This window comes from Spinacia oleracea, chromosome 3 (assembly GCF_020520425.1).
Source record: "Spinacia oleracea cultivar Varoflay chromosome 3, BTI_SOV_V1, whole genome shotgun sequence".
NCBI lineage: Eukaryota > Viridiplantae > Streptophyta > Magnoliopsida > Caryophyllales > Amaranthaceae > Spinacia > Spinacia oleracea.
Window position 1 is genome coordinate 127927048 of NC_079489.1, and position 26983 is coordinate 127954030.

General features: G+C 35.1%; 1 protein-coding gene across 1 annotated transcript; it reads right to left on the reverse strand.

The window, feature by feature from the left end:
* Nucleotides 1-674: 674 nt before the first annotated feature.
* On the reverse strand, nucleotides 675-11005 carry LOC110802600 (serine/threonine-protein phosphatase 7). Its single transcript, XM_022008041.2, has 5 exons — nucleotides 10385-11005; nucleotides 4687-5193; nucleotides 3484-3630; nucleotides 1247-1354; nucleotides 675-1082 (listed from the first exon to the last, which is right to left on the reverse strand). The coding sequence occupies exons 1-5, from the start codon at nucleotides 10838-10840 to the stop codon at nucleotides 1002-1004; spliced, it is 1299 nt and encodes a 432-aa protein (XP_021863733.1). The 5' UTR covers nucleotides 10841-11005; the 3' UTR covers nucleotides 675-1001.
* Between the last annotated feature and the right edge of the window lie 15978 nt (nucleotides 11006-26983).

Genomic DNA, 26983 nt, shown 5'->3' on the forward strand with positions numbered 1-26983 from the left:
TATGTATCGACTTGACAAGAACACACGATGACCTAATTTGAATAAAACAAAATTTTGAAATAAAATTGAACATTAATTTTTAAAATATAAGAAAAAAATAATCATAGGTTAAAACTTTGATCGACCCGGCATATATTTTGATCGACCTGATAATTGTCCGATACGAACTTGCCCCGGACTCAAAATTACTTGCTACAAAATCAACTAAAATCTGACTAGATAAGACCCCAGCACGAAATTAAATTCAGCCTAAACATAACAACCCGACCTGTACTCAGAAATGAAAAAATAAACCATGACCCGACCAAACCTGACTTAAACCCAACCTGATCATAACCCGAGACCCGACCAAACCCAAGTAACCGCTTTGACAACTCTACCTAAAACCATCCTTTCAGATGGAGAATTGAAATAACTCCGAGTTAATAAAATGAATGGTAGAAAACAGAGAGTACTAAAACCTATGTTCTAACCTCATACTATTCAACCCCAGTTTCTAAGTAAACATCATACTACAAGTCGATGATACTCATGATAGGTAAACCTCATACAAGTCGATGATTAAACTGTCCTTTCAGCCACCTTTCATATGCTTATAATTAATTTACCATTCTAATGCTTTGCACCCAAAAGATGTACTAATCTAATGCTAAATTTCCACTCATACAAACAAATGCCGCATCAAAAAATCAAATCGCCATATGGATTTGCCAATCGATACTAACTAAACGACTTGACCAGCAAGTATACTGTGTTTTCGGGTATTGTCACTTCAGATACAAATAATGGGACATGCAGGTGCAGGCATGCAGCTGTTGATTCTTGTATACAACAAAATTTACAGCAGAATAAATAGAGGCAAATTAATCTACGATCAATAGATGTGATGTTCTTCCACAGGGAAATCCTTCCTTTATGGGGGTGCCGCGAAACCGACAAAATAAAGGCAGATTAATCTACATACAAAACATGAGAAGCTCTTCACCAGGAGAAGCATTCCTTCATGGGGCCGACACCATAGACGACAAGTCCAATTCTTCATCAGAATCTAATACTTCCTCAAAGTTATAATAAGGATTAGCCTGTAACAAGATTTTATTATTATACAAAAATCACTAGAGATGGAAATTAAGATGAGGCACAAACATAGCAAAACTCAAAACAAAATAATGCAGGCTATGCACCACATCACCCAAAGAAAAGTAGGTATATCGGTTTTGCTTCTCAATTTTAAAACGAGCTGTACCTTTGGTCTTGGTAAGACTGCTTCAAAGCTATGGAATGACGGAGTATCAAAATTAGGAGGCTCCAGCACAATATATGCTCCTTTATTTTTGTATCTCTCTTCTGTTGCCTGCAATAGAAAAAAAAAATACGTGTTGTAATTTGTAGAATTGTCCATCCAGTCCCACTCCAAGCCTAAAACTTAATCTCTTTTTATTCCGTGAGGAAGTAATAGTCTCTCATCATTATCAATTCATGAATCATGACCAACACGTGCAACTGATTAAGTGAAAGTTGAATGGACCAACAGTTAAAAATAACACTTCTTGTTCCACTGCTGCTTTATAAGAAATACCAACCTTTCAAGAGTTTTAGATACAGCTCCACCATAGAAGTAACTATAGCCATTCACAAGTTCTATAGATGTGTACATCAACTAGGCATTAGGACAAGGTTACAATAACCTGCAATGAAAAAATTGCTACATGTTCCCTTACACTATTTGGCAGTTTATACATTGTTCAAACTTCATCGAAACCAGATACTTTTACCCCACAACAATGGAAGAAGAAAAAGTGAAAAGCCCTAGAGGATAGACATTATAAATTTTAAATCTGTATACGGAGTATTATATTCATCTAATTTCAAAAGTAAAACACAATATTTAATTAGTTTCACCACCAATGCATGAAGAGGTAGTGTGCTGTGTGCCATATACATATTCGGTCTGGGATGGAAAGATCCAAATTTGCCGCATAAGAGCAAGGAAAATTTGCACTGCAAGGAATTATAGGTAGGAGCCCCTGGTTTCAGAATAGAAGAATGTAATTTTGTTTGCTCAAAAAAGCTTCTTCAATCAGAAACTTCCATTAATCAGAAAGCATTCCATTGTTTCTTCAATCATGGTGAGAACTTAAGTCTTATAAAGCAGAAGGATTTAAATAAGAATACACTTCAAGGAACGTCAACTTCGAATGGAAAAAAGAGCATGTCTTTTCAGTATTTAGAGGCTCCATTTCTTTTGACATAAAATACTTTTCCAGAAGAAAAAAAAATTCCCATTTTCCTCTGGTGGAAAACATTTTCCTTTGAAAAGAAAGAATGTCACATTTTCCTCTCAGTCCTTTAAATTTCTTTTTCTCTCCTTTCCACTTCCACTTCCATTTTCCTTTTCCTATATAACTTTTCTTGTAAGGAAACAAATAAAGGAAAATTATTTTATCATTGTGTTTTCCGTTGAAACAAACGGCGCCTTAGCTGCATTCAGGTGATATGATGATCTATTATAAAGAGGGACATATAACGAATACCAATTACAGAAAATAGAGCACATGCAGGGACAATACAGCATTGCCTTAAAAAATAAATATGCATGCTAACCAAGTAATAGTAAACAGTAATAGTAATAGTAATAGCGCCTGATGAGAAGATCCATTGCTGACTTAAGAACAAGCACATAGATGAATACAATAAAGAAAACAATATCATATACACACACTAGATTAGATCCCGTGCACGCACGGATTTTGATCAATTTGTTTACAAAATATTTAACTAAATACCTCCGAAACTACTGCGTAATTATTAAATTTTGAATATATTCATTTAATTTATTCATCTAATATGCATATTTTATACGCGTTACATGCTAATTTGACCAAAATAATGAGTTAATATATTTTCCATTATTACTGTACCGATTTGACTAAAATATTACCAAAAATTATTTAGCAAAACTATTATTGCGTGGTAACTATTAATCTATTATTGCCATAATTTATGAACTAATATTTTTTCCCATACATAAATTGTTATATAAAAAAGGATAGAGAATAAAAATAACATAAAACAGATACACTTTTTAGGTAAATGGATTTTGGCGGGAAAATTTTCCATACATAATTATGCGTGTCATTCCTGGTGTCTGTTTTAGTATATAGTAAAGTAATAGATTCTTTGATCAAAACCAGTGCTGCCTAGGTCCCTAGCGAACCGCGAACCAAAAAAGCGAACTATAACATGAAAATGGTATCTTTTTGGTCTAATTTAGCAAATTAGGCAACAAATTGCAAACCCGTGCCCAATCTCATACTAGTGAACCAGGTAACAATGATCAAAACCCTTGACAAACTTCCCAAAAGAGAACATCAAACACGAGCAGATTTATCCCAAAACTGAAATTGTAAGAATCCAAAACATGCAGACACGTAATTGATTTAATATCCAGAGAAGGCAGAATATGCAAGGAACAGAAATTACCTGGAATTGCGGGTAGTCTGGAGCACTGAACAAAGTGATTAGCTTTCCTGACTCCACATTATGATCAATTGTGTAGCCTTGGTCCATTCCTCCTAGACCCTTTCGTTTTTCCCTTGCATCAGGCCCTTCATGTGATCTAATAATTAACTGACATAAAACAAATGTCAAGCATATTTCAATATTAGCATTCTTGCAAGTAAACAGTAGTTTCAACAAATTGGATAGGCCAGAGAAAAAGAGAGCAAAGGTGTCAGTGACAATAACACGAACAAAGAAACTTGGAAAGGAGAACGAAATTGGGCATTCCTTTGGTCAAAGAAGGATCGAAGTTGCATTCATAACCAGCCTAGAAGTGGCAGCAAATGAATTAGTAATTTAATAAGCAAGTCTCAGATTCTTGGACAAATGATACAAAGACACTTGCACCCAACTGATATAATCAGGTACCTAAGACAATCATCATATTTCTTCAATCAAAAGCGTGAAAATCAAATTTATCAAGAAGTGTAATTAATAAGTCAAGAAGTCTGGTTAATCTTTTGACATTACAGAAAAGAAGCTGATTAATTCACCATGCCACCACTCATCCTAGATATAGGTCAAGCTACATAAATGCAGGTTTAGTGCCTCCAGGGGACTCAATACACAACTTTCACCATCCACAGTTGACAAGCAAAGAGCAATTCTAATAGGCCCGCATAAAGTACGCAGTTCTGGTTGAGGACCAATACGATATGGTTTTTAAAATTATGGCGCAATACTTGCTACTGGTTATGTTATCACATTGACCATTATCAGTAGGCCAGCGGTCTGTTAAGGTAGCCATTACACCCAAAGAAACTAGAAAATTTTAGAGGAAAACTCTTAATACATACTTCAGCTTTTAAAATGGATAAAATCCTACGTTTCTCCAGTTACTAAAGGTGGCAAGGGAAACATATTTGAGGACTTGTTGACAATATTTACTTAATGATTTTTGAAATTAATCTGTTTTTTCGAGCTAATGAATCATGTCATAAAAGCCACCAGCCTCAATTAAATTTTGGTAGATGCTGCCTCAGTGACTTACACCAGCAGTTCTAGTAGCAGTGGCCTCGATGTACAACTTCCACTGCATAAATCTATTATGATCCTGTGTGTTTCTAACTAACTTGACATTGACACCATGATTGAAACAAGTACAAAAAGAATATTTGCAATCACCTTTAGATTGAACTTCTTCAAAAAATTCTCCGTGCAATCAGGACCCCATAAAAGTCCAATGCCTCTCTCCGTATTTGGTGAAAGTCCAGGGGTCAACGAAGGATCAGACCACAAGATATCACCAGGTATCAAATTTGATCCTTCCCAAGGAGGATCTAGAACTGATCTCCTAGCTTTAGATAATTCCTCAAAGGAGCCAAGTGATAATTTTTCATCAGATGTTCCTTCGTTATTGACACTAATCTTCCGGTTCTTTTTCTTGCCTTTGTGTCTTTTTGATGGAGGAGAAGTCATACTCCTAAACAGTCCTCCATGAGCAGTATAAACACGACCAGCAATAACAGTTGTCAAAGGAAGTCCTTCAAAGCAACCTAAACATTTGCGGTAGACATGTTTTCCTTGACCGCCATACTTGGTCATAACTTCTTTTTCAAAACCATAAACACTCGTGCAATATTTGGACTCGTGATTTCCACGGAGAAGATATACTCGATTGGGCAAATAAATCTGAAAAGGAAATATGCTGTTTACAAGAATGCATGAAAACAATGTATCAACAAGAAGAAAACAATAGGAAATTTGTATCATTATGCATAAAGAATACTCCCCCTACCAAATATTTAGTCCTCCGTAGCATTTTGAGGTGCCCAAAATCAGGTGTTATTTGGTTAACATTCTAGATCATGGGAAGTCTAAATTCCTTAGAACAGGTTATTTGGTTGGCATGAGCATAATAAGCCTAGGAAGTTCTACTTCCCACAAAATAGGGGAAGTTCATTACCTACCCCCCCCCCCCCCCCACACCCCAAGGTAAGTAGAACTTCCCATGAGAATCCCAACTTCCTATGTTCAACCAAACAATATTACTCAATTCCTAGGATGTGGAAATACGTAGGAATTGCAAAGACAAGAGAAATGTAACTTCCCAATTACAACCAAACAACACCTTAGTCTAGCACCTCCAAAAATATCTGTAACAAAATCTCAAAGTTGTCTAAATGTCCAATTGTAATTTGTATTAACCACTTAATCTAAGAAGTTACTCCGAATTTATTATAGTCACTATGTGAACAATAGGTCACTATGTATGTAAAATTGGTGCTAGAGTAAACCGTTGGCTTTGGGTCATAGATAAAAAATGCGGTATCGGTCACGGTCGCGGGATCGGTCGCGGAGTCTCGGTAACGGAACTGATGCGTTAGTCGCGGACCGTGTCGCGGTTGTCGCGTAGGAATTTGAAATTTAAAAAGTTCAACCCCATTCACTACCTACCCTAGTCCCCCTCCCCTAAACCGTACACGCGACATAATTAAAATGAATTTCTTTCTCTACCTTCTTTCTCCTCTCTTGTTTTAGATTTGAAAATGGAGTTCTCTACTCTATTTCAATGGAGTTTCTCCGTTTCTTTCATTTTTCCCTTTCTTTTTGTCGAAAACATGGGAATTCGACTGAAAACCGAGTAGATGTGAGGTTTATAACGTTTAATGCGGACAAAATTCGTTCGGATCGGTTGAACCGGCCGAGATCTCGCCGTTTTTAAAAACGCCTTTACAACTCGGGATATCTCGTATCGCCAGCCTCCAAAACCTTGTTAACTCGGGCGATACGAGTTAACTCGGGCTAGTTTTTACACCATGCTTTGGGTCCATAATAATATAGGTCCAAGCAAGGATAATAATCCTCGGACAAAGGGAACAGAGTATCTAAAAAAAACAATAAATGTCACGACTCTATTCCTCTGGTTAATGCAAAACTCAGCACTAATCAAGCAGTAGCCCTTTTTTTTCCCAACTATGCCCCCAAAAAAAAAAACATCGCACCTCACCCAACCCTAGAGAAAAGAAAGATTCATCCATCGCAGCCAAAGGTCCAAAACACACAAATAACACTAAAATAGAATAAAAGAAAGGGAAAAATCACAAGAACAATCCCAACTACGGGTGGCCTTTTCTTTTTAATCCAACTACACTTTAACCTTGAATAATCCTATTTATATAGTTTGTCTCCTTTAGTTAGTCTTACTCATTTAAGAACCTGCTAAAACCGGTGAATTTTATTAAATGTGGGCCCTCTCCCCTTTTTTCATGTTCATCTTCTTCCTTGTTTTTCTTCCATGGATGACCTTAAACTCTGCAAGCTTTCTATCCTCTTCTTCCTAATCTTCCTTATATTATCTTCTCTTCTTCCTTAATCATCCTTATATTATTTTCTCTTCTTCCTTACTCTGCCTTCTTCTTGCTTAAATTGAAAGTTTAGAGATTGAAGTAAGAGGAGAGAGAATGTAAAAGAAATGAAAACTCGAGGAGGCATTTTCCACCACTCAATCCCTACCCACCGCCACCAAAACCATTACGGTACAACCTATACAGAATCAATCGCTTCCTCCCGAAACTTACGCACAAAACTTCATCAATTCCTCACAAAACTCAAGCACCACAGACTCAATCGATTTCTCGATTTCTCCCTCGATCCATTCTAATCCACCACCACAACAATAAAATCCATTTGTGAATCGTCACAATTGGAGGCCGAAGACCAACAATCTTTAGCCTCAGCCAAAATATGGTAACAAATTCCATTTTCGTCATCTTTCTCTCCCCGCTGTCATTCGAAACGGCCACTTTTCCTCTTTTCTTCAATTTCGACTACTCAAACTAAACATAAACTTCCTCCTTTCCTTAAATATTGCACCGTGGTTGACTTTTACGCCTCCGACACATATCTCAAATTGTGTATAAGTGAAAATTATACAAAAGTTGATTACAATCCCACATGACTACAATTTTTCTTACTTATGATTCACAAAAGATGGTCAAAGTTGTAGTGTGAATAGTGTAAAAATAAAAAATGGTGCGATATTTAAGGAACATAGAAAGTAGAATTCTTTAACGCAAAATTTTAATTTTACAAAATCTCAAGCTCCATAGCCTCCATTAATGGCACCTACTGCTTATCCCTCCTCTACACTTTTGGTCTCCACAACAGAATTCAACCCAATACGCTCCAAATAAGGTATTTTAATATTCTACTATCACCCATCCTTCATCCATGAATTCCATAGTGAAACCTCATTCAATTCATTAACACTTTCCCTCAACAACTTCGCAAATTCGCCGCAATAAGGACCGACTCCAAAACCCTGTTTCAACAACAATCTCAATAATCCCCTCTAGTAATTCTCTCTCCTCCACCGATTTGCCTGCACTTGAGAAAGAAACCGAGGAAGATGAATATGGAGGTCAGGATTGAGGTTGAATATGAAGAAGGAAATGGTGTATGCTGAAAAAAGACTTAAAACAAAAACAAATTTCTTTTTACTGGTTCTGAATGTCATAGGAAGAAAATCCTTATATTTGGATTATTCTAGGTTAACTTTAATTCAGCTTAAAATGAGAAGACCATCCGCAATTGGGATTATTTATGTTAATTTTTCCTAGAAGAAAGTACAAGGGTCCCAGCTACAGCTGCACTTAAGAAAGAGATACCACAAAAAAATTGAGATAGAACCATGAAGAAGTTCATGGTATCTTTAACATAAAAATATAGAATCTCAACTCGTAAATGCAGAAACCTATACATAATAGCTAGAAGATTCACTCATTCCTCAATGATCCACAACTCTTTCGATTGGTAGGCAATTGAGTAAAGTGTTACATAGTCATCAAACCTACCATGAGATTCATCAGCTGTATGACCCAACAATTCTATAAAAATATAGCTTACCTAAAACACAATAAGACTTCCATATATATCCATTATTCCCTCCGTACTTTTCGGAGTTACAATTACTACTTCTGGCCGTTGGCCGTAATTTATTAGGAGTTACAAGTCTATTTTTTGCAACTTTTACAAACACTATTCAATTGTTTATTATTCCCTACTTTCCTATGGGCCCACTTAAATCATAAACAATTCCATTTTTTTGTAACTTTTACACTCCACTTGCCTTTTGCTATTTCTTTATCGTTAACTCCACTTGCTTCATTATTATATAACATTCAACCATATTTTCTTAATACTTGTTTTGGTCAACTTGTAACCCCTAAAAATATACGGATGCAGTTCCAAACAAGCACCCAGTACCAAAGATTTTTTCCCAATTACCTCTCATTTATCCGCACTTCTACTTGGTGCTTATTATTCTTGCAAACTCATTTTTTTAATACCGATTTTATCTACCTCGATTCTAGTCCTCTTTGGTCTCCCTCGCGCTCTTCTGAAATCCTCATTTACTCAACTCTCCAGTTTCCTAACCAGCGCATGGTAGTATTGGACAAGTGGAAACTCAAAAACTCATTTTCTTCAGACACCAATTAGAATAACTAAATAAAAGGTAGGATAGCTCTTTGCATGGTAGTAGGACAGCTGCAAACTCAAAAAACCAATATTTATAAGCACAAATGAATCATAACTAAGAGGAAACAGCTAAATCAATTATTTCATTTGAAAGTCACTAGGGACAAGAAAAAAAACGAAGCTAAGAAGCCCTGTAACTCTAACCAGGACTTCATTTAACCCATGGTTCTGACTAGGAGAAAAGATGATCTCCAACTAACATAATCAACAAGTAAAGTAGATAAGAAAAAGATAAAGAATTCGGAGCACTTAAATCAAGTTAACAATTTTATACTCTTACACAAGCGAATCAGCAATCAATAAGAATATGCCCTCGACAGCAAGGTCAAACCATCTATAAAGAAATATTTTTTTCCCTGCCTAGAAGTACCCAAAAAGGCAACAAAGCGGCAACTAAATAACTGGAGAAATTCAAGAAAAGTACCATGGGGAATGATATGACAAAGCAGATGTAACTAGATATAGTCATATAGATGAGATTCCATAAAGGACCAACAGTCCCATCAGTACACATGAATACATGATAATATATAAAAAAGAAAAAAAATAAAAAAGCTTCGCCAAAAGGATTTCACAAGTCCAAGTTGTTCCATAAGTTTGACCTTCGGATTTCATTTTTCATTTTTCCAAGTCTTGGATGGTAAAGCTTTCCATCTACCACATTATTATGGTCTAACTCTTTCCAATACCTTAATGCCACACAAAATCTATCCGTGCATCGCCAAACCCTTGTAAACAGGGGAACTGTACAGGTTAATGGTTATCTACTACACATAATATGCTAGGAATTAAAAACTAAAAATATATCTAGATAACACACACAAGCTCAGCATTCTACATTCTGTTAAAAGTCCAATAAAATTCACCAAAAGAGCAAAGAACTATACCAAGGATGCCATACTCCGGTGTGTGGTATACAGATAAGAGCAATGACCCGAAAAGAAGATGAACTAAGATTACCCATACATTTAAATGAGATCCCTTACGATCAATCATTAAACATTCCCGCCAGGACGTCACAAACTAACAAAGATGTAACTTTCAATCAACAAAGTAACAAACTATAGCAAATCGAGTATGACATCAACCAAGTAATACATAAAGCAACCAGATGAATGACTACAATAAACCCCAATGTACTATTACTGTATTACTACAACTATAACATGAATATGAATTAACAAAAATAATAATAACAATTACACACAATAAACATAATCATCCAGCCTGAGTTAAAAGATGCTACCATCGGTAGACCCGAAAATTATCATCAAAATCAAACAATATAAGCATATTAAAATTAAAGAGAGTAAATTTCTCAAAGATACTACCATCAACAGACCTTCCAAGCCAACAGCAACACGAAGGTCTCAAACCCCCAGGCGCCTCGATCGACATAATCGCCATTGAAAACAAAAATCCGATTATCAGAGGGCAAGCCAGCATCATTCAGCAAAAATAAAACATCGTGCAATTGACCATGAACATCTCCTACGACGACAACCTTAGAATCGGCGGAAACATCGTCGATTCTCACGCAATTGGGCTCTTTATGGAGCATCTTTGACCCACAAAGGATCAATTTATCGAAAGCCGGTACCGGAAGAATTGAAGGAAGATCAGGAGGAGAGAGGTTACGTGAAGACCAATCGAAAGATGACATTAAATTTAAGACCCAATCTAGGGTTAGGGTTCCATCTTCCGGCCATTGAATTGGGGGAGGTGATTGGTTTTCCGGGAGACGATTACTCGGCGTTGTCGGTGTTGTTGTTGCAGACGAATTTGCATCGAAATGCATGGTGAATTGGTGTTGGTTGTGGTGTTGGTTGTGGTGTTTGCTGAGTGCGCAACTTGAGCATATTATGAACTGAGTTGGAAGGAGACAAGCCGGGTTGCTGGGTGGTGATCCGTGGTGAGTCCATGAAACAACCGGGTTGTAAGGCGGGCGGACGACTTGGTATTTTTTTGTGGTTAGCACGAGGTTTTCTGAGACTCTACAAGCTAGAGTCTTTGAAGACTATACCCATGGTATTTGCGTAATATTATGTCCTTTTTATTTTTTTGCCCACCAATTAAACTTTTGCCTTTATTTTTTCACTTCTCTCTCTAATTGTGGTTTTAATTTTCAAATTTCAAATTCTTTTTATTTTACTTTTATTTTAATTATTGCAGCTGCAATATTGCGCAATTTGGATGGTGCAGGCGTGTGCACGTAGCTCTAGGTGCACCGGGATTAAAACGACCAACATTAAACACAAAACGCACATTTTCATCAAAATACCCAGAAAAAAGAACAATGCCCTTGAACAAAAGAACAATTCCCCTGAACAAAAGAACATTAAAGGCTCTGTTCTTTTCAGTTATTTTTATCGCGTTTTTATTTGATTTGTGTTATTTTTGCGATATATATTCTTTTGGGTTTTATGTTTTGAATTCAAACTGTGAAGAGGAGAGAGAAAGTGTAAACTAGGTTTTCTAAAATGGGTTTTAGAGAGAGAAAGTGTAAACTAGGTTTTCTAAAATGGGTTTTAGAGAGAGAAATTAATGAAAATCCCCAAAAATTCGTTGATTTTTCTGCTTCAACATCAAATTAAATTGATTCTTCTTCTTCAAATCTGAATTCTACAGCTGATAATCAGATTTTGGGAGGTAATTTTTCAATTTTTTAATAACAAATGGCATGTTTTGATGATTTTGATTTTGTAGTAGTTGTGTTTTTGATGATTTTGACTATTTTGATGATTTTGATTTTGTAATAATCGTGTTTTGATGAATTTGATGATTTAAATGAATCAAATTATGTAATAACACGCTGATTTCGTTGAAATCGTTGATTTTGATTATGTAATTACGATTTTTTTTTTTCCAGAAAAGAACAGTTTTACGTATTAAAAGAACATATTCTCGAATGAAAAGAACATATGCTCGAATGAAAAGAACAGTTACATTATGCTCGTATTGAAAGAACAGTTTCATTATAGTAGAAAAATAGACCATTTGCGTTTCATAATTTGTTCTTTTATTTTATTGTGTTCTTTTTATTATTTTTAATTTCTTTTGCATTTCATAACTTGTTCTTTTTATTTTATTGTGTTATATTTCTTTTTACTTTTTATTTATCCTTTGTTCTTTTGATTGCATTCTTTTTCTTGTTTTTATACATATTAACCTATTATTTTTTCAGATATTATGAATAATGTGCTTGATAATTCAAAACAGAATGATGAAAATGATGATTCTGAATCATATGTTATTATGGGACAAAGTACTTGACTTGTTCTTTTAGTCTCTATATTTGTTCTTTAAGACTTTTCATTTGTTCTTTTTATAATAATCTGTTAAAAGAACAAAATAAAAACACGTGCACGGTTCTCATTATGCACTCTTTAACAAATTTTCTTTTCTCCTTCTCTGTTCTTCAATTCTTTGATTCTACTTCCTATTTGTTTATTTTCTATTTTTCAGCAACTATATATATAATAATTGTACTTATGAGTCATAACCATTAGTCATTTTAGAAATACATTTTAGAGAGAGAGGGGAGAGGATTTATATTCTCTCAACATAAGAGAGATTTTTTTAGAGAGAAAGAGTGAGATGGTGAATGAAAGAGTGAAAAAATACATTTTCTCCTTATTCTCTCTCTAAAATTCCTTCTGAATGTTTCTCGTTTGTTGAAAATGAGTGAATTATATTAAGAAAAACACTAGTTCAATGTTGATGCTCCTGATAAATGTTGATCAAGTGTTTAAGGTACGTTTCCTTGTTTTTTCCTCTAATGTTCTTTTCAGATTGTTATGTTTTTTTTCACAACTTTACTTTTACTGTGTCATCAACATAGTTTGTTCTTTTAAATCAACATAGTTTGTTCTTTTATATCAACGTACATAGATTGTTAAAAAAGAACATATAATGGTTTGAAAAGAACAAATAACACTTAAAAAAGAACATAGTCTGATTCGTGGTAAAAGAACAAAAATACATTTTAAAAAAATATAGATTTACTTTTAAGTGCATCAAAAAATCGTCGCTTTGTCTTTTTAATTAGAACATAAAATCGTTTGAATAGAACAAATAACATTTAATAAAAGAACATAGATCTGATGTGTGGGATAAAAACAAAAATACATTTAAATAAAAATATAGATCTAGTTTTAAGTGCATCAAAATATCGTCGTTTTCGTCTTTTTAATTAAAACAGTAATTGGTTTGAAAAGAACAAATACAACTAATAAAAGAACATAGATTTGTTGTTCTTTTCGTCCCTTTCATTCTGTTCTTTTGTTTGATAAGGAAAAAGAAAATGCTGCTCTTTTTCATGTGTTCTGTTCTTTTTTCTTTTTTTGTTGTCGTTATTTTTTTTTTTTTTGAGTTTTTATTTTTCTTTTTCTTTTGATTTTGTTCTTTGTGTTTTGTAAAAAAGTTGTTGTTCTTTTTTTAATTAATTTGTGTTCTTTTTAACTTTTTTACGGTTTTTTAATATTTAATAATATTATCGATAATATGTTTTTTTTTGTTTTTCTGTTGCATTTTTCACACGATGTTCTTTTTGAAAAATAGTTGTTCTTTTTATAGTTATCAGGAGAGAAAATATGTTATTTTCATTTTTGTATATTTTCTTTAGTTTTTGACTTTAGTGTTCTTTTCAGGTTTAGTTAATGTTCTTTTTGTTTACTCTAGTTATTTCTGTTTAGTTTTTTATGTTCTTTTCGGTTTTTTTTTTGTTTTTTGCGTTTTCTTTTAATGTTTTTGTGTTTTGGTGCAGGTGCACGTAGATCTACATGCAGGCCCCTGCACCATCAACGCGTTGGCAATATTGTAATAAAATTGTAAAAATTAACTAAATATCTCATTTTCACTTTCTCTCTCCAGAATTTTACTTTCTTGAGCTGCATTTCTTCGTCATTTTCGTCTTCTGCTTGTTGTTTGAGCTGCTCTCCCTCCAAAATCGCAAACCATAACCGTTCAACCTCCCTCCCTCTCTTCCCAAACAAAAATTTCTCTGTCGTCCTCTAACCTGGCGTTTCTTCTGTTCTTCACTCCAAACTCTTTGCTTCAAGTTTCTGCTTCAAAATGCGGAGTCGGTGAAGAGGGCGAAACATTGGCCGTTTCACATCTAGGTAAGGTTTAAATCTTTATTTCTTGTTAAAAATAGTTTTCCTAAATCCATGGTATAATTATGTTATGACAGAGTACTATACTATACGTTGTTGGGGAAAATAACAGTTTATAGGGTTTGGTTTTTGTAGAATTGAATTGGGTTTTTGATATTATTGAATAGGTATGTTTTTTTTGCAGTTGTTGATGTTGATGATTGCAGCTTGTTGTAATTATGGATCTATGCGATTTTACAAAAAATCGAAATTTTGGTTGTTTTTTAATTTATGGTTTTACTGGTTGATTCAAATTTTCTTGTGGGTTATGTTTGATATTCGGATTTATTTATTGGCGTAAGGTATAACGCTACAATTGAGGAGAACTATTGACTAATGGTGAAGGATTATTCTTGGTAAGCTTAGAGCTCATGGAGTCATTGAGATGTGTCTGAATCTCATCGGCTGACTTTTAACTTTAAGAACTTTTCTCTTCTTAGACTTGTAAGTACATTGTTCTTGACAAGGAAATTTTTTTACTCTGGTTCTGGTGCGGTGATGGTAATGCGGACGGTATGCCTTCAAAGGAGAGTTTTTATGAACCTAAGAAAACCAAATCTCTATGTGTTCGGGTAGAGAACTCAGAGGTTTATGATGCTAGTGGTGCAAATGCATTTACCTTCTTTAGGACTTTAGGCTAGAGACGGCTAAAGTTAAGGAGCCAACATTTTTTGTGTTTTTGTTTGCTGTAGTTGGTGCATATGTTTTCTGAAGGTGGTTCCTACGCTAGTCCTTGCAGCAATTTGTTATGAGCCGGTACGATGGATTGTGAAAAATGTCCTAATTTATTGAATGAACTATATCATAGTTTAGTAGTTTGTAGGTGACAGGACAGCCGGGGGCAGGAAACCTTGAACCCAAGTCCTACAATGAGTATGGAGTGTTATGGTTGCATAAGTTTTATATTTCCTGGACTTTGATTCTAATATTTAAGTGTTCAAGACACAGGTTTATATGTCAGTCCAGGTGTCTATTTTAGTAGAAATTAAAGACTTTTAATAGCATATGTTTATTTATTGATCAAAACTACAATTATGATTCATAATAACATAAATTAATATATAATACTTTATTGATTACATCCATATAATTATCTTATAACATCATATAGAGTTAAATGGTCAATTATCTTATAATATCTCGTTGGTTTATACTCCCCCCGCTCCATAATGTTCCTCATTTTCCCATTATATATTGTTGTCTCCAATGCACTACTTTGACCATCAGTAAAAATTATAAGAAAATTATTATTTAGAAAATTTACATTGAAATGAATCCAATAAGATCCCACAATTTAATATTCTTTATGTTATCTGCACTACTAATAGTTTTCAAAGTTTTTAAACTTTGACCATATGAATAGTAACACGGGGAACATTATGGATGGATAGGGATGTCAGTGGGGCGGGTTTCGTGGGAGACCCGCCCCGCATCCGCCCCAAGTAGGCGGGGATGGAGGTAGGTTTGGCGGGTGATGGGGCGGGGATGGGTATAAAAGGCGTACCCGTCATGGGTGATGGGGCGGGTGTGGATTTTGTGTTGAACCTGCCCCATCCCCACCCGCCCCGCCCCATCCCCACTGGCCCCGCTTCATACCCGCCATGGGTGATGAGGTGAGTGCGGATTTATTTGCATGTCTAGGTGATAATATGAATTTGGGTGAGATTTTTAAGTTTCTTGATTGGATTTTTTTGTTATGACAGGTATTTTTTCGATTATATATGTTACTTTAGCCATAAGGTATTTTTTTTCTAAAGTTAACTTTCATTACTCCGTATATATGGAAAATGTTTGGTAAATAAGAATAATTAGGTGGGTATTGGGGCGGGTATTGAGGCGGGTATGGGGCGGGGATAAGAAGGAGATGGATACCCAATTGGGTGGTGGGGCGGGGATGGATTTTAATTTATACCCGTTGGGGCGGGGATGGGGATGAATTTTGTACCCGCCATGGGTGATGGGGCGGGGATGGGGATGAAAATTTTAGGTGGGGATGGGGATGGAGGGACCTACATCCGCATCCGCCCCGCCCCATTGACATCCCTATGGATGGAGTGAGTATAATTATGTTACGAGTCATACAAAATTTTGTAAGATCATATTGAATCATATACTTAGCTTATGTTTTGAATGAATAACTTATAAGATCGTATTCATTGGACTAATATCATACTTTGCTTGCATATAAATAATATAATTAAGATTTTTTAGAACATCCTATTTGACTATTAAGTCACAAGTTGTTTGGTACTCAACTCCAAATGCACAATACCATTTAACAAGATAGTAAATTAATTTGGTACTCTACTCCAAATTTACAAAACCGTTTTACAAGATAGTAAATAAACTTGGCATTGAACTCTAAATTTCCAATACCATTTTACAAGATAGTAAAAGAATTGGTACTCAATTCCAAATTTATAATATCAAAAATAGGAAATGACACCAAATTTGTATATTGCAAAATAGCTATCATATGAGATCATATTTATTGGAGTAACATCATAGTTTGTTTGCTTATAAATAAGTAGCTTAAATGTTTAGAACATCATATTTCATTCGTTAGAACATTCTATTTGCTTCCAATCATGACTTTTACGAGTCATACGATTATCTTTTATGTTTTTTACTTAAGATAATTGACTATTATAAGTCACAAGTTGTTACGAGTCATATAATTATTTTATAACATAGTTCATTGATTACGAGTCATATAATTATTTTAATAACATTATACATAGTTAAAAAGGTCAAGTATCTTATAATATCACATTGGTTTATATAATTATCTTACGAGTCATATAATATTTTTTAAGATCATATTATATCATATGCTTAGCTTATGTTTTGAATTAATATCTTATAAGATCATATTCATTAGACTAATATCATAGTTAGCTTGCATCTAATTAACATTCTTAGAACATTCTATTTGCTTCATTGTGACTTTTACGAGTCATACGATTATCTTTTATGTTTTTGACATAAGATAATTGACTATTATAACTTATAAGTCACAAGTTGGTAAATGAACAATACCATTTTACAAGATAATAAATGAATTTGGTACTTAACTCCAAATTTACAACATCGTCTTACAAAATTGTAAATATATTTGGTACTGTACTCTAAATTGTCGATACCATTTAACAAGATAGTCAATAAATTTGGCACTGGACTTCAAATTTACAATACCATTTTACAAGATTGTAAATAAACTTGGTACAAAGCTTTAAATACCCATGCCATTGTACAAGATAGTAAATAAATTTGGTAATCAACTCCAAATTTCCAATATCATCACCCTTTTGGTGAAGGAAATAATGCCCTTGGTCCAACTATGCATTTAATGTTAAGTCTAATAAATGCGGTTCAGTATTAATTAACAAGTTAATAATTCAGTGAGATCAAGTGAGCTGAATGCCTAGCTAGAGGCCGCTTCAGTTCAAGTGGAATTAATGATATTAATCCACAGCTCACTCTTGACTGAACCCGCAGGGTCACACAAATAGTACGTAAACGGATCAAGTATTTAATGGAATTAAATACTCCATCTATGGATATTCGGAATCGACGGATCTTGGTTTCAGTGGGAGCTAAGATCGTCAGAGGCAAGAAATGAATACTCTGGAAACGATGATATTGCCGGAAACGGAAATATGGATCGTATCGGAAATATAAATATTATCCAAGTCGTAGATGTTGCTGGAAACGGAAACATGGTACGTATCGGAAAATATTATTGGAAATGGAAATATTGCCGGAATCGGAAATATTGCCGGAAACGGAAATATTGTCAGAATCGGAAATATTATCGGAATCGGAAAATAATTACGGAAACGGAAATATTAAATATTTGTTCGAAACGGAAATTAATTTCGGAATCAGAAATACTAAATATTGTTCGTATCGGAAATGAATTCCGGAATCGGGAATTTAATTGGAAAGCGTATCGTACGAATTAGCATCGGACGAGGCTTGCTAGACGAAGGCCCAGCACAAGCCCATGCCGACGCTCAGCAAGCCGCACGCATCCACGCCAAGTGCTCGACCAGGCCCAGCGCAAGGCCAGGCCCAGCCAAGCCTTGGCGCGCGCGCACGACAAAGCAACATGGGTTGCGAAGCAAGGCCCATGCGCTGTGCGCTCGGCGTGGGCCGCAAGGCCTGCGTGCGGGCGTGCATTCGTGTGTGTGTGCTCGTGTTCGTGACGAATCCTAATGCAATCGGAATTCGTCATATGATTAAATCCTAATCCTAATAAAGATAAAATTTATTTAAATAGAGTTTTAATAAGATTCTAATTAATAAATTAGTATCCTAATAGGATTCCAAGTCCTTTTCCATAAACTCTATAAATAGGTGCCTAGGGTCACATATTTAAATCGAGGATTGAAGTATTCAAAAGGTAATATTTTCAAGCAAAAATCAGCCAAACATTTGCAACCCATATTAGCCGAAAATCCTAGAACCTTAAGGGCGATTCTAGTTGGTCAAGCTTAAGGCGGACCCGGACGTGGTGTGGACTATCTACGGAGGGACGACACTTGGAGTCCTAAAGACTTGTTCTTGTTCGGTTCGGGCGCAGCTAGGGAGGGCACGCTACAAAGTGTATGCATCTGAATTATGCTAAATGATTATGTGTAAATAATATGTTTCCTGGCTTTATGGTTTTTCCGCATGATTTATGTTTATTCATATGTATCATAACCTAACAGTGGTATCACGAGCCTCTTATTATTTTCATAATCTAAATTGCGTGAACATGGTTAAATTTTACAAATTTGCAAAGAATTAAAGGGGTGATTAATTTTCGTAATTAATTGCAAATTGCGTTTATTTAATTATCTGTACGCAGTTTTTCGGCAGTTTCTTCGTTACTCATCCAAATCGAGTGATTTTCGTGTCAATTCCGCATGTAAAAGGCATTCTAAAATTTTGACAAAAATATTGTCTTTTTCGGCCAAACCCAGAATTCCCAAATTCGAAGCCTAACTATGACTTTTCAGAGGTTTTAGTTTTTCGAACGCAAAAGTTTGTAAATTTAAGATGTTAAATTAAGTATTTGCGATTCTTGTTGATAAATCTTGAGTTTTTGATTGACCTACAGTATATGTTTAACAAGTTTGAATGCCTAGCCTTGTTAATTATACAACCTAATTTGTAATTATGATTAATTTGTTGAAATTCGAATAATTTAGAATTGAAATGTTTTTCATAATTAATTAATAATTTAATTAGGTATCCATGATTAAAATCCACCATAAAAATTGTTAATTTATGTTAAATTTTTAATTTTTATGACCTAAATTTGAATCCATGTTAATCGAAAATTAATTGATTAATAAATTTTCAATTGTTCGCCCTAAAATTTTGAAATTAATATGATTTATTAATTTGTCATTAATTTTGAATTTAAAAATTTTAAATTTTTATAAAGCATGCTCATAAATCTTGCACGCACAAAGCAATGGAAGCTACGTGTTACCCTTAAGGGGTGTTGTATAGTGCGGGCACGCGACGACGAGCAAGGGAGCTCGTCGCTCGTGCGGTATAATGCAGCGAGCAAGAGCCATGGCGCACGAGCACAAGGCAGCACGCTGCCTTGTGTCGAGTGCCGTGTGCAGCGTGGGCGAGTAGACAAGGGCGATGGGCCAAGGCACAAGCCAGCGAGCAGACGCGTGTGGGCAGCAAGCGTGCTGCGCCACAGCGCGCGCTGTCGCGCCCAGCGAAGCAAGCAGACGCGAAGCAAGCATGCGCGACGAGCGAGCGGGCTGGGCGCAGTGTGGCCTGTGCTTGCTCCGTTTCGTGTGGCCATCTTGCGTGGTGCTGTACGATCGGTCGAGGGGCGTTAAGCCTCGTGCACTCGACGGGGCTTGGGCGCAAGCCCAAGTGCTCGTCGTGTTACGATTGAGTCGTTTTGAATTTTAATTTGAAATTTTCAGTTCGGAAATAATTTTAATTAATTTTAAAATTATTAATTTAAATTGTTTTCTCGGATTTTAATTTTGAATATTATAATTATTATAAATTTTATTTATACTAATTATTTTACTAAAATTAAACCTTGAATTAATTTAAATTCATTTAATTCAACTGAAAAATAAATTAAATAAAATGGATTCAATTATAAATTTATATGAGCTTTAAATTTTAATTAAATTTGTATGTTTCCGGTTAGACTAGAAATACATTTTTATGTTTAAAATTAGTAATGCATATGAATTTATTGGTTTAAGTGGGAGTAATTTTAGTCATAAACTCTTGATTAGGTCTACAAATCCTTTAAGGTTAAACAACTTGATTAGAATTAATAAGGACTTAATAATTGGTTGATTATTGGTGCCCTTAATTAATTGCTGCAAATATTTATGTGATACACACAACGTGTTTTTACTAATCAGCTATGTGGGCCATTCATGATAATGAATGGGTGAATGGTATATATTGTATATGTACTGTTTTGCAGGTTATGAAGTGACTAGTATGGCCTAAATAGGATAGAAAATATGGTCTGCGTACCATTAATTTGAATGTAATTGGTCTGAAGCACCAAATTTGTTTTTCAATTCAAATATGGTCTGCGTACCATCAAATAGTTGTAATTAGTTTAATTATAGATTATCCTATTTTGAAGAAAATGGCGCCTCCCACGGTGAAATTCAAGACGGAGTTTCCAATCCATTTTCAAGACGGACTTTGAAGTTGAAGCTTCAAGATGAAGTCGGGCCATACTAGATCACAATTATCTTATGCATGCTTTAAGTTATTTATTGCTTTTAAATATGTCTTAAATATGCATGAGATTGTGGCTTGATTATGTTGCATGATTAAGGATTTTAGTTCTCTTAAAATCTAACCAACATAGTAAGAGCCTTAAGTTCCAAACTTAAAAAAAAAAAATATTGAGTTAAAAGGTGCCATGCCAAAATAACACTTACTTGGATATCCTTTACATCGATCTTAGTAATAGGTTTCCGCCATAGCGAGGTGTTACTTATCGAAACTAAAGGGGTAAGGTACACAAATAATTGTGAGTACATGTTAGTTTTGGTGAAACTCAACGATATAAGTAAGGAGTCCTTTTATGTCGTGGCAAAATCGATAGGTTTACCTAATAAGTTCTTAGACGTACCTATCAACCAAGAGTAGTTTCTAGACTATTAGCAAAAGGCTTTTGCTTACCTAAAATGTTTTAGAATTGAGTCAAAATACATAATGTGCTTAATTCTTCAATGGTTTTAGGGTCTTGGAATCATTTTATTCACACCTGCCGGAACAATAAATTCGAATAAAATGCCAATGACTTGTTTAAATTGCATGATTGCTTTAATTTCAAGTTATTATTCATGATAAATGTTTAGACTTTGCATGCTTCAATGTATGTTTTAATTATTGTTTATAATTAAATATCTTGCACTGCAGTAAATCCTTTTAGAAAGGTAACAGTAAATTTCCTCGATTGGTAGTGAATCCAAGGACGATTCACGGAAATGAGAGAAAATGAGCAATTTAAATGTACGTTTTTTATAGCGACTTTTATGGTTGTTTTCGAGTATCAAAGTCGAATGGAAAACAGATTGGTGCTTGTGGATTCAAAATACAATGTAGTTTTGAGACGATAAGGCATTGAGTTTAAAAGGCTCAGCTTTACCAATGGTTAACAACCTTATATCCTTGTCCATTTAATTCTCGAATGAGTCTAGTCCCTAGACATTCGAATATATTGATGCTTAGAGAACTTTAGAAGCTTCTGGTAAGATCATCTAGTTGAAACAGAATATTCGACATACATTAAATGGTAAGAACTTTGTTGGATTGACATTGGACATGTCTAAACAAAGTATAAAATTCAACACTAGAGAATTCAATTCTTAAGACTATAAGAAAGGGTACAAGTGTTAGGATATGATACATATGACAATTCATAAATCATGCGGAAAAACCATAAAGCCAGGAAAGCATATTATTTTCACATAATCATTTAGCATAGAATAGATGCATACATGTTGCAGCGTGCCTTCCCTAGCTGCGCCCGAACCGAACAAGAACAAGTCTTTAGGACTCCAAATGTCGTCCCTCCTTAGATAGTCCACAGTACGTCCGGATCCGCCACAAGTTAGACCAACTAGAATCGCCCTTAAGGTTACTAGGAATTTCGGCTATGTGTTTGCAAGTGTATGGATGATTTTTCTTTCAAAAACTTACCCTTTGAATACTTCAATCGTACCTGCAAATAATGACCCTAGGCCCTTATTTATAGAGGTATGGAAAAGGAACTGGAATCCTATTAGGATACTAATTAGTTAAACTAGAATCCTAGTAGGACTCTAACTAATTAATTTTATCCTTTTAGGATTAGGAATTTAATCATCAAACAAATCCTACACAATTTAGGTTTCGTATGTGAACACAAACTCTACACGAGCATGACCCACGAGCGTGCAGGCCATGCCCGCGCACATCCCACACGGCCGTTCGGCCCACGCGAGCCGCAAGCCCACGCGAGCAGCAGCACAGCTCGCAGCCCATTGCTGCGAGCGCTGCGCGCGCTGCGCGCGCTGCCATGGCCTGCTGGGCCTGGCTTTGCACTGGGCCTGGCGTGGCCTTGGCTGTTCGTGTGGCGCGCTTGGCTTGCTGGGCGATGGCCTGGCTTCGTGCTGGGCCCTCGTCCGGCAGGCCTCGTCCGATGCTTATTCGTACGATACGCTTCCGATTAAATTCCCGGTTCCGGAATTCATTTCCGATACGAACAATATTTAATATTTACGATTCCGGAATTAATTTCTGTTTCGAACAAATATTTAATATTTTCGATTCTGACAATATTTCCGTTTCTGGCAATATTTCCGATTCCGGCAATATTTCCATTTCCGATAATATTTTCCGATACGTACCATGTTTCCGTTTCCGGCAACATCTAAGATTTGGATAATATTTATATTTCCGATACAATCCATATTTCCGTTTCCGGCAATATCATCGTTTCCGGAGTATTCATTTCTTGCTTGTGACGATCTCAGCTCCCACTGAAACAAGATCCGTCGATTCCGAATATCCATAGATAGAGTATTTAATGCCATTAAATACTTGATCCGTTTACGTACTATTTGTGTGACCCTACGGGTTCAGTCAAGAGTAAGCTGTGGATTAATTCCACTTGAACTGAAGCGGCCTCTAGCTAGGCATTTAGCTCACTTGATCTCACTGAATTATTAACTTTTTAATTAATACTGAACCGCACTTATTAGACTTAACAAAGAATGCATACTTGGACCAAGGGCATTATTTCCTTCAGTCTCCCACTTGTCCTTAGGGACAAGTGTGCATTTCCTAATTCCTTTGTCTCTCGATGCTTGCTCTTGAACATAAGGTAAGAGTTGTCATCCTTATTGTCCAGAGGTGTTTCTCGGTTTCAGAGTTCAACTGATCAAATAAACAGATAATCATAGCCTATGATTCATCCGAGCACGGCCATGCATTTTACAGTTTCTAGCTCTCCGAGTGGCCTTGTACAACTTTTAAGCATCTCATCCCGATTTATGGGAGGACAATCCCAATCTTGCGATCTTGAGATTAGACTTTGTTTGATAGGTGATTACCTGAGCGTTGCCTTTATAGCCTCCTTTTACGGTGCGACGGTTGGTCAACGTCAAAGCAACCAGTTCTCAAACAAGTAATCTCAAATCACTCAGGTATTGAGGATTTAGTGTCTAATAATTTTAATGAAATTTACTTATGACGGATTTTCATCTCTTACAGTAAAGTTTCATAGGTCTGTCCGATACTAGTCTTCCCAAAGTAAGTATCTATGCAAATGATTATGACATTGCCATGTCCACATAGTTCAAGAAACAGAACTACTAGTCATCTTGCATTCTAGTCGTCTAACGTTTTCTATGCGTCCATCTTTATAGAAAACTCCGACCAGGGACCATTTTCAACTTTTGACATTCAAGTTCACTTGATAGACATTTCTTAGTCACAGGACTGGTCCTGACAGTCTATCTTGAATATATCGTCAAATTGAAGGGACTCATCATTTAATACTAAACCAAGATTAAATGGAATATGAAAATTCATTTCATATATGATAAATGTTCAACCCCAATGTTTTACAACCATGGGCCTCAAACCCATCTTTAAAACAGTTCATGGAATTCAAAGCTATGCTTGATTTCCAGTGCTACAACGTGAGTGTTGCTTCTCACTTGTTGCATAGGTTTAGTTATCATGCTTTGCCAATCTTAATATCGTTTTCATCGAATGTTCTTCAAGATAGATGATAAGATCTTTTGAGTATGTTTACTTTGTGATCTAGTCTTTTCTTGCTTCAAGAGTGGTTCTATGCATTTTTCAATGAAGAACCATCAAGCCAGCAGACATGTGATCTACCCAAGTTCAGTGAAGAACTCTTTAACATAAACAACCCTGTTTTATTGCTTCTTAGGCAATAAGTACTTTTACTTCAACTTTATAGGTTGCTAATGATGCTTTGTTTGGAATTACTTATCCAAGCAGTTCACAGATATGTGGAATACTTTCCAACTGTATCTTAGAACATAGAAATTAATATTTTAATATCCCACGCAACAACTCATGGTCTCCAATCCATGTTGCCATTTCAAAACACGATGCTCTATAGCTCGTCCTTATCAATGGTTAACTCCAAAGGGTCTTGCTTAATCCTTTGCCAATGTTTATGCGTGTAGCATCAATATTTAGCATATCTTTATTTCCTTGAATCAAGAACTATTCCTATGTACCTTTTCAAGTACCATAAGTATTCTTGATCTCAATCTAGTTGATTTTCACTTAGATCAATAGAGATTGGTATATGTTCGTCATGCCTAAAGTCATACGATACGTTTTTGGCGATCCTCATATTATATCATACATGATAAATTCTTTTGCAGAATAATTCCCAATTGAATCTATTCATGTAAGTTTAGCTCATCTAGTTTCAGTAGATACTAAATCCAGCTAAATTCTTTGACATATAATATAGGTTAAGAATCTTACTCAGATCCTTTGATGTTTAACTTAGTAAATGCTTATACATAGTTCAAACATTCTTTACTTAGATTTATTCACATGGGTCGAATATCTCCAATGGAGTCTTTCGTGTTTGATTTAGTAAATGCCATTACTTAATCTAAAACATTAATATAAGATCTTTGTAAATAGATCTTAATACCCAGTATGTACTAAGTTTCGCCTTGGTCCATCATTGATGAATAATTTCAAATCTAAGTCATTAGCATTTGAATGTTATTTCACAATAGAGAGATATGTGTGTGATACACATAGGACCAATTAAGTTTTATGTACTCCCACTAAACTTCTTATATATCTATAAGAATCATGTACATTTTATGAAACTAAAATACTTATTAGCTTCACTAAAATATAGTTCTAATTCCCAATTGCTTGCTTAAATCTGTACTTAGATTTTATAAACTAGCTTTTCTTTTCAAGCATTTATTTGGATCCACAAATCCTATGACATACCATGTACATAGTTTATTCCAACATTTGACTGAGGAAGATGTTTTGTCATCCAATTGCCATATGTACCAATATGCAATCATTGCTTGAATTATAGACTTAAGCATTACGATTTTGCATGAGGTTTCAACACAATCCACATCGTGAATTTGCTTGTAACCTTTAGCAACTAATCTAGCTTTGTGTGTGAACACAATTTCATGTTTGATGGTTTTTATCCTTAAAACAAACTTGCAACCAATAGGTGTGAAACTATTCTTGCAAATCAACAAAATTTTAATTTTGTCATCAAAACATTGAGTATGTTTTATGGCCTCTAACCATTTAAAACATTTGAGTCTATATATGGCCTCTAACCATTTTAGGGAATCTGGGTTTCGTCATAGCTTTCTTACAGGTCACAAACTTATTAATCTACATGATAATAGTTTGACTGCAGGTTGTAGGTTTCTTCGCTATCTAATAGAAGAATCGCATAGCTTCAGTCACCGAACTCTATGCCTACTTGGGTATAGAACAACAAACAATAGAATATAATAGCCACTTAAAAGTCCTTTGAATATTCTGTTCTCCTTGAAGCACTTGTAAAGTATTCTAAGAGATGTCTATTCTTTAAAAGCCACTTCTAAAGTCCTTAAAGAATAAGTGTTCGGATTTTCTAAAGAACTTCGAAAAGCCTCCGGATTGTCCGTTTATGTTTGTTGTTCGCCTCGAAGACTTTCGAGGTCTATTTTCTCCCACTTGTCATTTTGGAAACGAATCTCCAAAAGGACATTATTTCGAGCAAACAAACATTATGTTCTTAAAAATTCGTGGTAGAAACAATACCCTTGTGTCTCATTTGAATAAATCACAATGAAAAATATATCTATACTTGGGCCTTAGTTTGTCGAATGACAAACACTAAGCTCCCACTGAGTTTTGCAACTCTCTAGATATATTTTATGAAAAGTTATTCTGAAATTACTTTTCAATAGCTTTGACGAATTTGGTTTAGTTTGGTGGTAGTTGAGCATTTTGTTTTAGAAATTATAGGAAAAGTCTTTATGATTCATCATTGATCGAATCAAGTACTAATTGACTTCGATCATTCCAACGTAGATATGCCATATCTTATGGAGCTAGATTGTGAAATTACAACACACAATCATTGATGATCATATTTGGTCTCAAGTAATCATCAACATGATCTAACCTAGATCTTTATGATTTCTTGCCAAGTGGATTTTATACTTCTGAATTTTGAATTAGCCAAACAGATTCAACTTATATCACATTTGAGT